At 37.3% G+C, this 15,803-nt stretch overlaps 2 protein-coding genes across 4 annotated transcripts in view; both read right to left on the reverse strand.

The window, feature by feature from the left end:
* Positions 1-13: 13 nt before the first annotated feature.
* Positions 14-7,547, reverse strand: LOC103713834 (DNA-damage-repair/toleration protein DRT111, chloroplastic-like). Of its 2 annotated transcripts, none has more exons than XM_008800872.4 (3): positions 7,417-7,547; positions 5,977-6,947; positions 14-715 (listed from the first exon to the last, which is right to left on the reverse strand). In XM_008800872.4, exons 2-3 carry the CDS (start codon positions 6,859-6,861, stop codon positions 419-421), a joined length of 1,182 nt encoding a protein of 393 aa, XP_008799094.2. In that variant the 5' UTR covers positions 6,862-6,947; positions 7,417-7,547; the 3' UTR covers positions 14-418. The 2 variants fall into 2 exon arrangements, with proteins under 2 accessions (XP_008799094.2, XP_008799095.2); XM_008800873.4 differs by having other exon boundaries at positions 5,977-6,941; positions 7,417-7,540.
* Positions 7,548-10,409: 2,862 nt separating this feature from the next.
* The window catches only part of LOC103713835 (serine/threonine-protein phosphatase 6 regulatory subunit 3-like), a 30,314-nt gene continuing 24,920 nt past the window's right edge, over positions 10,410-15,803 (reverse strand). For both annotated transcript variants that reach the window (XM_008800874.4, XM_008800875.4), the window contains 4 exons: positions 13,552-13,693; positions 12,085-12,114; positions 11,667-11,737; positions 10,410-11,587 (listed from right to left, as the gene is read on the reverse strand). In XM_008800874.4, coding sequence (XP_008799096.2) covers positions 10,903-11,587; positions 11,667-11,737; positions 12,085-12,114; positions 13,552-13,693 — 928 coding nt within the window. In that variant the 3' untranslated portion in view covers positions 10,410-10,902. The remainder of the gene's footprint in view (positions 11,588-11,666; positions 11,738-12,084; positions 12,115-13,551; positions 13,694-15,803) is intronic.

The following is a 15,803-nucleotide window of genomic DNA, read 5'->3' on the forward strand; positions in this document are numbered from 1 at the left end:
ATCACAAAAGGAATGCCTCAAGAAGAAGAGTTACTTGTTTTCTCTAATTAAGACATCAGCCGGATTAAAAACAACATAAACAGATGATGCCCAATCATTTAATTCTTAAAATTTGAAAGATACAGTAAGATAATCTGCTATCTTGTTAATGCATCAGACACAATAACAGCTCGTGTATTTATAGTAGTTCACAAAAGTTAGATTTGAACAGACCTGCATATGCACTCTGTTGATTCAACACACCATAGAATTAACATCTTAATCTGCAACTTCAGTGATCAATATGAACTACTAATGAGAATTGCTGCAACTGTATCCTGGCAAGCCTCACTCTTGTACTGTTTCTAACAAAATGCAATAATTAGTTATAATGGGATCCTCGCACACACATTGGCAAAGGTTCATCACCCAACCAGTTTCAAGGATAACCAGGAATTTCTCCAGGAACGGGTGCCAGCTCATTCTTTCCGAACCTCTCTTCATCATAGAATGTAGCGTGCACCACTCTACCACCAAAGAACCGGCCTTCTAGATCGATTAATGCCTTCGTTGTTTCCTCTGACCTCTCAAACTGCACAAAGATCCTGACAGCTTCATCTGCTGGGAAGTTTGGCTCTGTAATCTCAAATATCAGGACACGCGTCACAGTACCATACTTGGCACATTCTGAAGAAACCTCATCTTCAAGATCATCATCCACCTCTCCTGGCCCAACCTGGAAAATGGGAACAGAGAACAATTTATAGAACCTCTGTAAATTCCAGTCTATTTTTTATTATTTAATATTGGTTTTTTTACAATGTAATCAATCTTTTTTGCTTTTCTCTCTTGTTCGTATAAGTTAGAAAATAGTACCATTACTCATGATTGTTTGTCAGGTCCAAATTTTCTTCAAAGTACTCATAAACAATTGATGCATTAGATGAATGCCCGATGGTAGGCATTTTTTAAACAATAACACTTTAAACATTATAAGAAGTAGCTCTAACCATCAGCTTTAATGTGTTTATGTATGCCCAATCGTCAAACTGGGCAACCAAATGAATTTGACATCACAGAAGAAGCAAACTAGCCCTTCCATGAAATTACAGTATATGTTTCTGGTCTAAAACATTTAAACATGAAGTTACAGGTCCTACAGGCATAATATATCCATATTTATTAGTCTTTCCCCCATCCAGGTCACTGTATGCTCGATATCCTTCACGAAGTTGTTCTGGAAAAAGTGGAGAATGTATTTTAACTTATTTCTATTCATTGACCACATTCATATAAAATTGAATCATTCTGTCTGGCATAGTTTACAAATTGTCTGAGTGTCACCTATATATTGGTCGAATATTTGGGAATGAAGACCAGCAAGCTTAACAATGGATATTTCAATATTTACAAAATAGTCTATGTGATATCGAATGCCTTTGGAGCTGGACTATCACCTAACTATCAGATCAGGTGTTTTGCCTTTTATCAAACCCCTCGTAGAAACAAAAAAACTAGCTTCCTACGTTGTCAAAGCAATGAAGCAGCTTGCGGGCACTTGAACCATTACATATGCAATTAAGGGGAACTAGCCTTCAGCCCAGTGCACAATAGGAATTCTAAAAAAACAAAGAAAAGAAAAGGAAAGAAAAGCCTGATTGTTTCATAGTGAATGGAAACATTGATAGTTTGGCATCACAAGCCCATCAGATACCCTATTTAATAGGTAACTGAAAAGTCAGACAAAATATTGTAATTTGAGAAAAAGAGGTCAAGATGCAAGTTAATTAAGGTACTGGATAAATAAATTTATCAATATATAGAACAACAAAAGATACAAAGTAATTGATTTTTGACCCAAATTCTGTATTTAACTAACTCACGATGCCTAGGTCCCAGTTGCAATTCTCAGCAAACCCTGTTCTCACGTACAAAACACAGCTTGATAAAGTTATTGACCATTTTGCAAGTGCCTGGGTAGCCCAGGAAAAATACTGATGATCAGAATTAAGGCCATCATCTCCCTAGATATGCTAGCTAATTTAGATCGCAACATTCTTAATTGAGGATAAGTCGATAACAAGTTAACAACTGGCAGTGGACAATCCTTGTATGTAGCATTCAACCTCAATTTTATACATAATCTATTAATACTTTCAGCATCACATACAAACCCTTATTGTTGCATTCAGCATCAATTCGTTACAAGAGAAAAGTTTGCACATATAACCTCATACTTAAAATTCCTGAAAAATCCTCAAGTTTTAAAGTCTCCAAATAAATGTGCAGCGCGAACGGATTTCATTTTCTTGGTCATAAAGCTTAAGGATCTGAATCCCAAGGCTGCAAACAAGACGAGCGGAGCTTTGGTCTGCTTTGGCTGCTCAGGCTCAGCTCTCAGGCATTTGAGCTTGAGCTAAGCTTGCAAACAGATGTTGAAGCTTGGCTCGTTTGCTAGCTTAATGAGCTTGAACAATCTGTTTCACAAGTCAAGTGTGAACTTCTATTAGATTTTCTAAGACCAAAGTGCTCAGGCTTGGCTCATCTTTGAGTCTAGCTTTAAACGAAGTTTGATGTTGGTCTGTTTACTAATTGAACCAACTTGCTATTATCAACCCAAGCCCAAAATGCTCATGAACATCTTGGTTTATTTGCAGCCCCAGTGAAGCCTGCCTAATCCAGAAAGAAAACCATAGTGCCACTTTGATAGCCCCTATCCATACATTACATGAGCAACAACTTGTACTCTAATTGCAGACCAGCATTCCAAATGCCCAAAAGTTAGCTGTCTGCCTATACCTAAATAATTTTTAACCTGCCTCTGTGGTAACAACAATTTAAACTCGTTGTTTCACTAACTCCATTGTGCACATGTAATAACCACACCACAAAAAGGTTACAGACCTGAAGACTATGTGATGAAAATAATGGGCAGCAATTAGGATAAAATTTTGAAAGCATTCACCAAGTTGATGTGTTAAAGAGTCATTATATATAAGTGACAAAGGAGAAGTAATATTTATGACTAAAATCCACTTACATAGTTAAACAATTGGAAGCAGTACATATTAGTCAACTACATCCACATCTAACTCTTGAGAACTAGAAAAAATTTAGTATCATGGACAATAATAAATAACAAGACTGAGGCAAAAGTTACAAAGCTACAGCATGTGATCTCAAACTTAAAATCATAAGCCAGGTGTCAAGCATATGATAATAGGAGTGTGGAGTGACAGAGATTAATGACGAGTGGTTGGAAATTGCATCTCAACAGTACAAGAAACCAAAATATGCATTCTTGTTACAAATAAGACAACATAACAAAATCAAATACTGTTAATAATGAGGTTATCAAAAATTATTGCTTAAAACTTGAGAGTGGTGATTAAGGGCTTCATTTTTAATTTAACATTCCTCCATCCATGTTACCTCAGATCTTCCCCTCCTTTTTTTACCACCTTCAACACAAACCAAAATACCTCTCCTTATTGGAGCAACAGATCTCCATTCTCAATGTCTATATCATCCAGAAAGGCCATATATTAGATTTGCTGGCTAAACTGTGGGTAACATAATGATGGTTGTCTCTTTAGACCCCAATTTATCCACTCAAACATCAAATCAGCTTATTTCAGTGTTGAAAATGCACTTCAAATGGGCTATAATACTCCCGTCTGGAACTAAATTGTATGTATATTCATTTTTCCCAAATATGTCACAATGTTTTGACTTCACCATTGTTTGAGTTGATGCATCATAGGTGCCTAAAAACAAGGAACAGACTTTAATCTCATGGTAAAGCTCAATGTTTGGCTGTATCCTCCCATCGAATTGAATTGCTTCAGCGGACTCAAAGCTGCACGTGTTAATGTGGTTTCTCGCCATTCATAAACATAAAAAAGGTTCTTGTTTTGAACAAATGTCAAGACTTATATATTTCAGCTTTCTGAATCAATATTCCATTTTAATTATGATTCCTAAATCAAGAATTAAAGCATTCAGGCATTGCTAGCCTGGCATTAGCACTTTACATACTGTGACATGCCAGTGCTTAACATGCAATAGCACCAGAACATGCCAAGCAGTGATATGTAGATGATATGCAGCTGTGCCACATGCCAGTAAATCATTGGCAGAATATGTCCTGATCCATGACTATCAGAACATACAGCACTTGAATCTGTCTTAAAGTTATTCTATTATAACTTTCCAAAAGGGCAGAAATTACATGTCCTAGAATGCTTCCATATCTTAATTGTACTGTTCAACTTGTACTCTACTAAAAAGCTGACAAAGAATTTTTCCAATGTGGCTTCATGTATATACTAATTATCATCATCAATCTAGTTCCAATCATAAGAATATTTTTTTATCTCAGTTATTGTTGGAGTAAAAATAACAGAGTCCTCCCCAAAGCTTGTGCAAGATTTTCTTTTGACCAAGATATTGTTCTGCATTTGTTATTGACTATTATTACAGCATGGATCATGGTTCTTGCAGATCATTTATTTTGACTCATAACATGAATCATAAAGATTGAAGCAGTGCCCTGGGAGTGGCTTAGCTTCACGGCAGACAAACCCCAGATATAAGATTATGACTTCAACCATTCAACAGGAGTTCAGCATGACAATGTAAGAGAGTAACTCTTCCGTAAATATGATTAGAACACCAGGAACCTATGTTTCATAATCTGGTTCAGATATTGACTTTAAAATGATATTATTGGAAATGACTATGACATATTCTTTCATAGAGCCTGTGACTTACATTTGGACCTAAGTTCTAAAAATTGTGATTTTTATCGGTCGCTAACAATGAATTGGATTTCTTCAAACTGTTATTTTTCGAATGCTAATACCAAAAGAAGGTTCCGTCTATCATGATTAATATGGCTCAAATTGAGAGTAGATCATACCTAAAAACAAGATATTTCTTTCTAGTCCTTGTAGGGTTTGTGTTACAACATGTGTTACAAAAGGGAGACCCAGTGCACAAGGCTCCCCTCATTGTGGTGCCTGGAGAGGGTCAAATGTGCGTACCCTTACACCTACATGCAGAGAGACTTTCCGTGTTTCGAACCTTTTGACTCTTAAGTCACAATGGAGCAACCTTACTATCGCACCAAGTCTTACCCTCTACTCTTGAGAGCTACACAATCTAGGTTATCAAAACTAGATACAATTTTCATCTTTGATTCTAATTGGTACTTGTTAATGTAGCTCCTAATGTTCTTTTTTTTTGAAAGGCATGTGCAAGAATTTCCTTTTTTGGCCACCAAAACTAAACAGAGAGTTGTTACAGTTGGCTAGGATTATGAAACTAAGATTGTTTTCTTCAAATTATCTATTTTAACCCTCAAATAGAAGTTTGTTTTCTTCAAATTATATATTTTAACCCTCAAATAGATGTTGATTCGAGCAACTAAAATAGCTTAATAACAACAAGCTCAAGTGCAATGAGCATAATAGGATTACCTTGTTAGATGCACTAATATTGATCCTTTATTGAAGTTAACAAAAATCTGCTTAAGTTGAAGGATCTTTTAGTAAGCAGATGTGGAAAAAAAAATCAAATAGAGTTAAAATATCAATACGATGAAAGATAGCAAGAAAGTAGACTTTGTATGAGCTTCAACAGTTGTAATGGAAGAGAGTCAAAAAAAAATGCTTCTTATAAGATTGCAATATTCAGGTTAACTTTTTGGATTTTTAATTGTATAGAGCATCTTAACTTATCTATTGTTCCTGTTGTTTATGACAATCACATGAAGAATGCAGAACCAAAACAATTTTAGGTTATTTCATCCTTGACTCAAAAGGAACTTCTTAAAAAGAAATCAAACAAAAGATTCATAATTAACTGCAACAAGGAATATATTGTAAATAAAGACCAAATATGATTTAAAATAATTGTCCATATATACGGCAAATAAGAGATAAGATCAAATGGTCTAAACTATATTCATTTTCAATGGAAGGAAAGCTCAAGTACCATGTTCCGGAGTAGCAAGACTCGAGTTGGTGGGCTACTGAAATTCACACTCTTTAACTTCTTCTCAGCTTTAGTCTCACTAGCATTCACAATCACCCCAGCTCGTCTATCTGTCTTCTTGGCCATCAGAGGAGTTGTAATTCCCTGCTCTTGTTTCCCAAGCCCCTGGCCTTCTTTCCAGCCCATCTTTGCCATCATCCTTTGGGCAGCAGTCATCTGCCCACCTGCGCCAACACCTAACCCAGTTGAATCAGACTTCCCAATGATGAATCCCTCTCCATTTGGTGGTGAAGGCGACCTTGGGCCAACACCACCCAAATTCCCACTCATGGCAGCACGCCGTTTCCATGCTTCTTCGCCAGAAATATTTAATGAAGAAGACCTAGATTGATGATCTCTCTCCTCTCTCTGTGCAGCCTCCCGTTCCCTTTGTTCCCTCTCCCTTTCCCTTTCCTCCTCTTCCCGCCGCCTCCTCTCAAGTTCCCTCTTCATCTCCACTTCCATAGCCCGCCTCTTCTTCTCCCTCCTATATTCCTCATAATCATTTGGCTTAGCAGGATCATATTCATCGACCACGGTAGATGTGACCCCTACAAGAGCAGGTTGAAAAGATGGGCTTTTGGTACCATTATCAGGCAATGCTGGTGAAGGGGTAAAAGAACTTGATGTTTTTATTTGGGGTGCAGCTGAGCTTTTAGCCTTGCTTTGGGACTGCTGGCTCTTCAACACAGACTGCGGTGGAGCAAACACGGATGACGGCTTCCGCAGTGTAGGTGGTGCCATTTTGGCACTACTTGACCAAACAGCCGAAGTGCTGCTTTTCTCTTCATCAGCTGAAGGTGTTGAAGAAGGAGGAGGGAGATCCCCATAAAGACCACCCAACATTTCTTTGCTTCTCTCTCTATCCAAGAATTACTTTGTGGTTGATTTTCGAGATTGCAACTCCAAGAACTTGTCTATTCTTTCTGATTCTATGCATAGGAAATCAAGTAAATAGACGAATCGCATATATTCGTATCTTTTATTATAAAATTTAAAAAAAAAAAACCTCGCTCCAAACTTTGTTCTCCTATTTGCAAAATCTAATATTGTCAATAAAAATAGCAACCAGGTTTCCATAAGAACAACAGGAAAATGGTTTTCTTGAACTAGGGTTCGCAAAGATTGATGAAAACCAAGAAACCGAGGATCTAGCTATCAAATAGATCAGTTCCTGGTTTAGGATTTAAATAAAAACATTGATCTTTTAAAAAGAAGTGAAAGATCACAAAAAATTGAACAGCTGAAGTCTAGGACCTTAGAAGCCCAAATTATTTTTCCACGAATAGGAAATAAATCCGAACAAAACGGCAAAAAAAACCCCATAATTCCCAAAGAAAAAGAAAATTGAAAGGCAGAGAGCATGCGAGAGGCGATTTGTAGAAAATTTGGAGAACCTACCAAATCTCACCGCAACGGAGGAAAAGCGAGGAGAAATCTCCGTGTCCTCTAAAACCGCTCCCCGAGACTCACAGTGCGGAGCGTTTGAGAGGAACCGAGGGGACCCGGGTTTTAACCGAGAGGTTTGCGTCGCGGAAAGGGTATATAGCCTTGCGGTGACCGATCCACGCTTGGCACGCCCTCGACTCGCAGCCATATACGGATGGAAATAGGTCTGCAAATCGGTCCGGTCGAGCCCTGCATGATCCCGATTCGGTCCAGTTTCTTGTCCGGATTTTAATTTTGGATCCGAACCCAATTTTCATATCTATAAATTTTGACCCGACGAGTCATTCGGATCGGATCCAGAGTCGGGTCGGAATCTATACATTTTTATATTCAAAGTTTCACTATATAATAGTAAAAAACTGACAAAAAAATGGGCCGGATCGGATCTCAATCTGGGTCAAAATTGGATGGACCCGATCCGACCCGAAAAATAAAACGGATCCAAATTTAGAATCCGACCCGACCTCCAGATCCTAAAATTCGGGTCGGGTCGACCCTAAATGGGAATGGCCTGGGCCATGCCGCCTTCGAATCAAGTTTGAACCTTTCGGTTCGACAAGAACTAGATCACGCCAGGACTCGAAATTCAAGCCGAGAAAATTTTGAGCCACGTCTCTTCCATGTCTCGCTCCACATCCCCTACACGGTTCCTCATCCTAGTCATCTCAATCTCACGACAGCAAATCATAGCCGAATGCAACCTCTAAATTCTTCAACCCTGACCCAATCCGAGATTTTTCCTAATCCAACCTAACTCAACCTCATTTTAAGCTAAATTCAGGTTGGGTTGGGTTATTGCGCTTGAGGCCACCCTAACCCAATCCTGCTTTAAATCAGGTTTAAAATTTTTAGCCCAAGCCTAATCTAAATCTATAAAACCTCAAATCAATTCTACCAAATAGATGAGTTAGGCAAGTGGAATTCGGTTAGGTCCAATCCAAGTTGCATCCCTATGAAATTATGAGTACCTCATTCTAGTTCCGCAAGGATGAGGCTTCCTTCTATGAGTTCAATGCCGACCTCCACAACCACAGCGACCGTCTCCTCTATGACTTCAGCTCGTGAACATACCAAGCATCAAAGGCTCTTGTTCTCGGGACACAATTCCTTGCTGCAAAGGCTATTCTCCTTTCAAATTTTGTAAAATTCAAATAGTCACTCATATTTTAGGATTTCTAGGTTTTCACTTTGGGTGCAATTGGCATGCATTTCTATGGTTTAAACTTTGACTGTTTCTATCAGTATCGTTCTCAAGGAAAGTGCAAGATTTCAATATCCACTATTTTGCTATTAAAAAGCGAAAAAACAAAGGAATGCAGGCTTTAGATCTAGGAAGTATTTAACTTGAGATTCATCTGTAGTATGGAAATCATCATTAATCTCTTACGAGTCAATGAATCTCTTGAAGGACTGCAATAATGCTAGCAGATTATGCTTTTTTGTTGAATTTTAGATTTCTCACACTTTTGACTTTCCTCATACCTTGCAACAATACTTTGTTGTCTTTTGTCTAAACACAAATTATTGATTCCTAAATGTAAATTGTCTGTCTCAAGGAAATTGGATTTCTTTCTCCATTCATTTAGGGACTTCTTTAGTTCATTTTCTATAAATATATTTGTCGCATATCTTGATTTCTCCACAAATTCAGGGATTAAATACTTCTACGTAATATTTTACATCTGACAATTTATATTACACAAATTAATCAGTATTGCTACATTAAAGTGAGTTAGATTGGATTTTGATTGATACTATCGATCTTGATTAATTTAATTGAGTTATTTTAAGTGAGGTATTGGTTGTTACAAACGTTTTTTAGATCGATAGCATAAGAATGTGGCAAAGGGTTAATCATTACTTAACATAGTACCAAAGCTCAGGTTTGTTGGAGATGAATAGTTCCCCTACATATACCTGATTCAGCTGTATGTGAAGATGGATGTCAAGCCTGATATACATTTCTCGAGCCCCCTCCCTCTCTCTCTCACTCTTTCTCTCTCTCTCTCTCTAATGAAAACCTGATGGCCCGTATCTTCTTTTCTGAAATTAGGATGGAGGTCACTGTCAAAATTGGGAAAGGGGGAATCAACCACAGGTCACTGGTATGCTGCACCCAGTGATTAATTACCTATTCTGGCAAAGTCATATGCACGGCCTTCTTTGCAAGAAATGTAAACAACAAAAGGCATAGCTGATAATGGGTGGACTATATATTACAAAGCTATTAAGATCAAGCGCTTCATGAATATGGATATAGATATGGTAATTAATCAGATGCTTAATTCATATTCAAATTTGCTTTAAATAGATACAGATACAAATTGAGATATAATTGAATTTTTATTCTATATTTTGAGCCAAAATGGAAATTAAGTTAAAGACAACTGCATATTGCCATTTTATTTTAGAATTCATCAAAGCTATATAAAATTAGATAAAATTACAAATAGAACGGATGGTGTGATATGTATCTGCTTTTCTTTGATGGATGTGAATCTAGATACAGACTAAATTTGTATCCAAATCTAGATGGGAATAAGAAAACAGATGCAGACAGATACTACGTGATCTCTTCCACCCCCATTATTCTCCGATCAGTGGCAAATAGATAACAGCTTCTTAGCAAATAACGTACCACTGGAGAAATGTCCTCTCAGAGTCAGAAGTTACCACTAGTCAATACTTGAGGCATCAAAACAATGTTATAAAAGATAATTACGTAAGGTAACCATGCATCTCTTATGCTGTACAGAATTAAATACAAGACAAGAAAAGCCTACAAAAGGCCAAAAAATAAATTAGGATCTTTAGAAAGTAGTCGTACAGTTAATCCAACAGCAACTCCATAATTGAAACCTTCAACTTGTACTGCACTCAGACACTACATGGAGCAACAGGAACTAAATGGTGTTTACTAGACTGCAATGACTCGAGACAACAAATTCACATGCAAAATAAACGATACCACGGTAACATCAGAGACCAAAATTGATTTGTCCGAATTTGAGAACATAAAAAATACAAATGCCCTGCCTGAGAGAAACCAAGAAGCTGTCTATTTCAATAACCGAACAGGCAATTAACCATTTATGCATCACAGCGTAACAAAGACAAGAAACAGCAAAATAAGACTTAACTAGCTGCCAACGTGATTGGCACCAATCAATTTCAAAAATTTCAAAGAACAGAACATATAGAAGCAGCTTCACGAGATCTTGCCAGAACTTTTCCGAGGTTAGAGAGGGCTGTCATTTTGTACAGTGCTAGTAACGATGGATGGCAAATTAGTATATCAGCCCTTATACAACAAGCCTTTTCCCAAGATGTACAAGGCTCTAGAGTTACAGCGAGCAACCTTCGGGTCACCAACGTCCGACAGGGCCATCCACTGCCAGATTGGTCCAGAATAACATATGGCAGATACCCAGCTAAATTTTAGTTCCCCATATTCTCAACAGCTTTCTTCTCATGTTCTGCATCCTCAACTGCATCTCGACTGGTTGATAACTCTGAACTTGTATCACCATTAACAGATTTAGACGATTCAGATGAATTGGCACATAGACCAGCGTTCCCAGATTCTGGCAAACTTTCGGTGACCGCACCAGTTGACCCAGGTGATCCACCTGCATCGTCACCATGCCTTTCTACTTCTGCATCCCCTGATGATGACAAACATTTCCCTCCATCTGAGGTAACCTCGTAAATAGTGTGCTCATCTTCATCTTTTTCAAGCTCACCATTTGGAACGCCTGAAGTTCGATTGATATCAGGCAGGGTACCTGATTCCAATGTCTCTCTCCATTCAACCCACTCAGGTGGCTTGTCGCCTTCATTTAAACTCGACTTTCCAGAGTCTTCTTTGGACTCCTTGATGGGACCATTTCCCAAAAGCATACTTTCAGGCTCCCCTGGAGTGGTACATAACTCGGACACTTGTAAAGATGTTTTGTCGTCAATTATATCTTCATTTTCACCAACGACGACCTCATCAGCCTCATCTATATTACGTGCTGTCTCATCTGAATTGGGTGATGGTGAAGCAAGGGAACCAGTTGAACGCTCATGAACTGCTTTGCCGTCTTCAAAAGCAAACCAGTTTGAGTTTGTGAAGAGAGAACTGGGCCAGACATTATATTTGGTCAGCCTAGTGAAGTGTTGAATAATGATATCAGAGTTGCATACAGATAGCAAATTACCTGTCCTGGTCATCCCCCAAACGAAGAGATGAAATAACAACTTCTGCCGATTCATCATCAAAATAAACATCCTGCAGAACACCATTCTTCAGTATCGTAGTAATTTTCTCTATCGTACACAAAGTAACACTTGACAGAAGATGTGGATGTAAAGTTTAATCTTTTTGGCGAGATTTTTGTGCTGTCTAATATCCTTAGATAATACACAACAAGGCTGAATTGCTCATGCAATTAGCAAGCCAAAGAAGAAATCAGTGAATGAAAACTCATTAAAAACAATAAAATTCTGTATGACTTCTATACCGCAGAACCCAAAAGCTGTAACCAAGACACGTCTTTTGACCAAATTGATTATTGGATGGATTTCCAACAATAAATCACAAAGCAAATTGGAAGGGAATAACAGCCTTGACCATACCTCATCATCTCGTTCAAGTGTGCCTTGAGCCTGCATCCATTAAGCAAGACGCTAATTAAAAATTCGTTTTCTTTAGTAAGCATAAAAGTCTAAAAAAATAATCAGTCCAGCCAGTGAACTCTGTGGGCATGTATGATTTGAGTAAATTTAAATTTGATGTGTTTGAAAAACCTATTGAGTATTGATTTAATTCATGATGATAATGGTGAGAAAATATTTATTGGAACCAATATAAAGATTGTAACAACAGATAATCACTATACAACTCAGAGAAAATACCAACAGTTGTAGTCATTCCACTGGGGGGCAAAAGAAATCAAGTGTGTGGTACAGACCACCTGACCATCCCCCAACCCAAAAAAAACCACACATACACACAAAAAAAAGCCCAAATGCACACAAAAAGGGAAAAATGATCATGTTTACACAAGTGCATACCTAACAAAAATAAGTTCAAGTACATAATCTTTCCAAAAGAATAATTAAAAAAAACAAACAACTACATGATCTGGTAGATAATTTCTAACTGCTGAAATCCAAAGAAAAATTAATGAAGCCTCATAAGGAATCGATTTAATTTGAAAAAAAAAAAAATTGGGCAATGCACAAATAGATGAGTAGTTGTGGGTAGAAAAGTATGCAGGAATGCTTGTTTTCAAACTCGTTTACTAAAAAGAAAAAAAAATCAGTCCTCTGACTAAATTTGCCAGATACAAGTAAAAGAGCAACTACAAGGTTACTAGTAAGATCTGCAATACCATGTTGATATTACACATTGCATGCTACGACACTGTGCTATTTTAGGCTCATGTACTGATCACCCCTTATGAATTTCCAACATCACATTTAGTGCATTCACTAAATGCTAGCATAAAAGATGATCCTGGCCTTCATTTACAAGTGAAAAAAAAGTAAAATGTAAAATAACACAGAGGCTTACATTAAAGGTAAGAACCACCAAAGTTAGCATAAGGTCGCTTTTTTAACAAAAGGCAAATCCCTTACATAATTTCTCCCAAGACAACTGAATTATTTTAAAACAGCTTCTTAGGAGAAGCTGTTTTTAGTGCTTTTGCAACAGATCAGAAGAAAGAACCAATCATTTCTATGCTTTCTCAAAGCCAAAATTAAGGTAAGTTCCTCAACCATGGCATTAAGAAGCAAGCAGTGATGATTAGCATTCCTTTAAGTTATTGTTCACACTGATTTTCCAGGGATTTCAACTAATTTCACCCCATGTCAAACTTATCTTTTAAAAGCCAAGTTTGACAAAACATCCTTACTGACTCTTCAAATGCAATTCTAGTTCATGCAAAACTTAAGAACATCCAAAGTCTAACCAAAAGCACTGTCATTGATTATTTGCTCCCTAGTTACTAATTTAAATTCAACTGATCTCAGTGTAAACACTAACATCAGAATGAGTGCAAGAGAGTGAAGGTCATTTGTCAACATCCAGGCATTTACCTCTTCAATATCATCATTACTGTAAATTCCATATTTAAAGGCCTGACTCAAGTTACTAGCCAGTGCTGCCACATCATAGTCCCTATCTCGGAAGTCTTCGTCATCACTATCCCTGCCTCGGTCCTGTAGTGAAGTTGGACGCCTGCAACAAATGATGAATAAAGCAAGCTTGCTCACTTTTGAAAGTATCAAAATAAAATTCATGTTCAGAAGCATTGATGTAGCTGTTGACACAATAACCAAAGCTTAAACAAGCCAAATTAGAAAACACAACAGAAAGCATCAGATGTATGGGAAAATCATGCCACAGAGGAAGGCATCTAAACAAGGATTTATAAACATCTAACATGCATGCAAACAAGTATGGTTATAGATATTTATTTCCCAAAGCATACTTTCAGCTTGAAGAATTTTAGGCTAGACCTACATCCCCAACGTATATGACCTGAATTGGTTGTGCTGAGACAGGAACAGACACTTCTCTCCACGATTGATTCTGCTGCCAATAGGCCAAGTTCAATTTACAAAGATGTTTTATAAACATCTGCAAACAAGTCTCATTTCAGAAAGTTGTATTTCCCAATATATACTTTCAGCTTGAAGAATTTTAGGCTAGACATGCTTCCCCAATGTGTATCACTTCAATTGGTTACACTGGGACAGGAAAGGACACTTGCTCTCCATGATTGATTCTGCTGCCAATAGGCCAAGTTCAATCTAGAAACATGATTTGTGAACATCTTAACACATACAAACAAGTATGGTTTTAGAAAGTCATATTTCCTGATGTATACTTCCAGCTTGAAGAATTTTAAGCAAGACATACATCCCCAATGTACATGACTATTGGTTACACTGAGACAGGAATGACACTTGCTCTCCATGATTGATTCTGCTACCAGTAGGCCGAGTTCAGTCTGCTAGCTCTGCCTTTTGAAAACGAGGATGACAAAAAAGATAGATGGGTGGAAAACTCCACTAACAAAAAGTAGCCAGCATGGCCTTTGCTAATAAAAGAGAATACTTATACATGTGTGCCTACATATATGTATCACATGTGTATTACTTATACATGGCACATATATTTATTGCTTAATCTTTTTGCCCTGAAACTATCAAACATTATTTTATAATTGCCAAAAGAATCTTGTATCATATGCTGTTGCATGCCAAACATAATCTGCTAGTTCATATACATAATTTCTTGGCACTATTTGCTAATTTATAAAATCCTATATACTGTACGCCGATAAGCATGCACAGTGTTTGAGTAATATGGTGCAAACATAGGAACAAACCAATAAAATTAATTAAAGTTAAGAAAAAGCTTATTCAAGTGTAAATTGTTTATAGAATCAACTGTTTTACAGCCTATGAATACTAATATCTTTTAGAATTCTATTATATAGATTGTGCTTCTAAAGATACAAAACAACATGATTTAGGCGACGATAAACTACATACAAGAAAAATGCATAATCACAAATATTATGCAGTTTAGCACTTTGTATATTATAACAGAGGAAAATCCTTCAAAATGTTAAAAAAAGTTTGCTTAAATAATTATAGATAAAGGTGCACAAATAAAAGGTTAACAAAAATTAAGGGCCTGGTTGGCATCACTTTTATTTCTTATTTTTATTTTTATAAATAACATTACAAGAATTGAGGCAAAAAATACATGTTTGATACTATTGTTTTTATTTTTTACTTTTAGAAGTCATTTTCATTATTTCTAGAAAACATGTAAGTAAGAAATTCTCACTTTCCTTATTTTCAAAAACAACAAACTCACGTCTTTTACCACCACCAACGATACCACACCATCACTGCTAATGCTACCACCACCTACAGATGTTGTCTCCATTACCACCATCACCACTACTATCGTCTCCACCACCGTCGTCGCCTCTACTACCACTATAATTTGCACCATTGTTGTCACGGCCACCGCTGCCATCATTTGCACCACCATTGTCCTCGCCTCCACCACTATCACCACAACCACTACCACTATCTCTGTCTCGACCACAACATCACTGCTATCACAATATTTGCCACACCACCATCCACCAAGTTATCAATTCCGCCGCCACCACTGCCGATATCACCACATCACCAGCACCCTCATCTTTGCCCCCACTATTAGCATTATAGAATCAACTATCTCTGCCACCACTACTACTACCTCGCCCACCATCATCATGTTTATATTTTTAAAAATAATTATCTATACCAAACATGTTTCTATT

The sequence above is a fragment of the Phoenix dactylifera genome, unplaced genomic scaffold (genome assembly GCF_009389715.1).
Source record: "Phoenix dactylifera cultivar Barhee BC4 unplaced genomic scaffold, palm_55x_up_171113_PBpolish2nd_filt_p 000026F, whole genome shotgun sequence".
Taxonomy (NCBI): domain Eukaryota; kingdom Viridiplantae; phylum Streptophyta; class Magnoliopsida; order Arecales; family Arecaceae; genus Phoenix; species Phoenix dactylifera.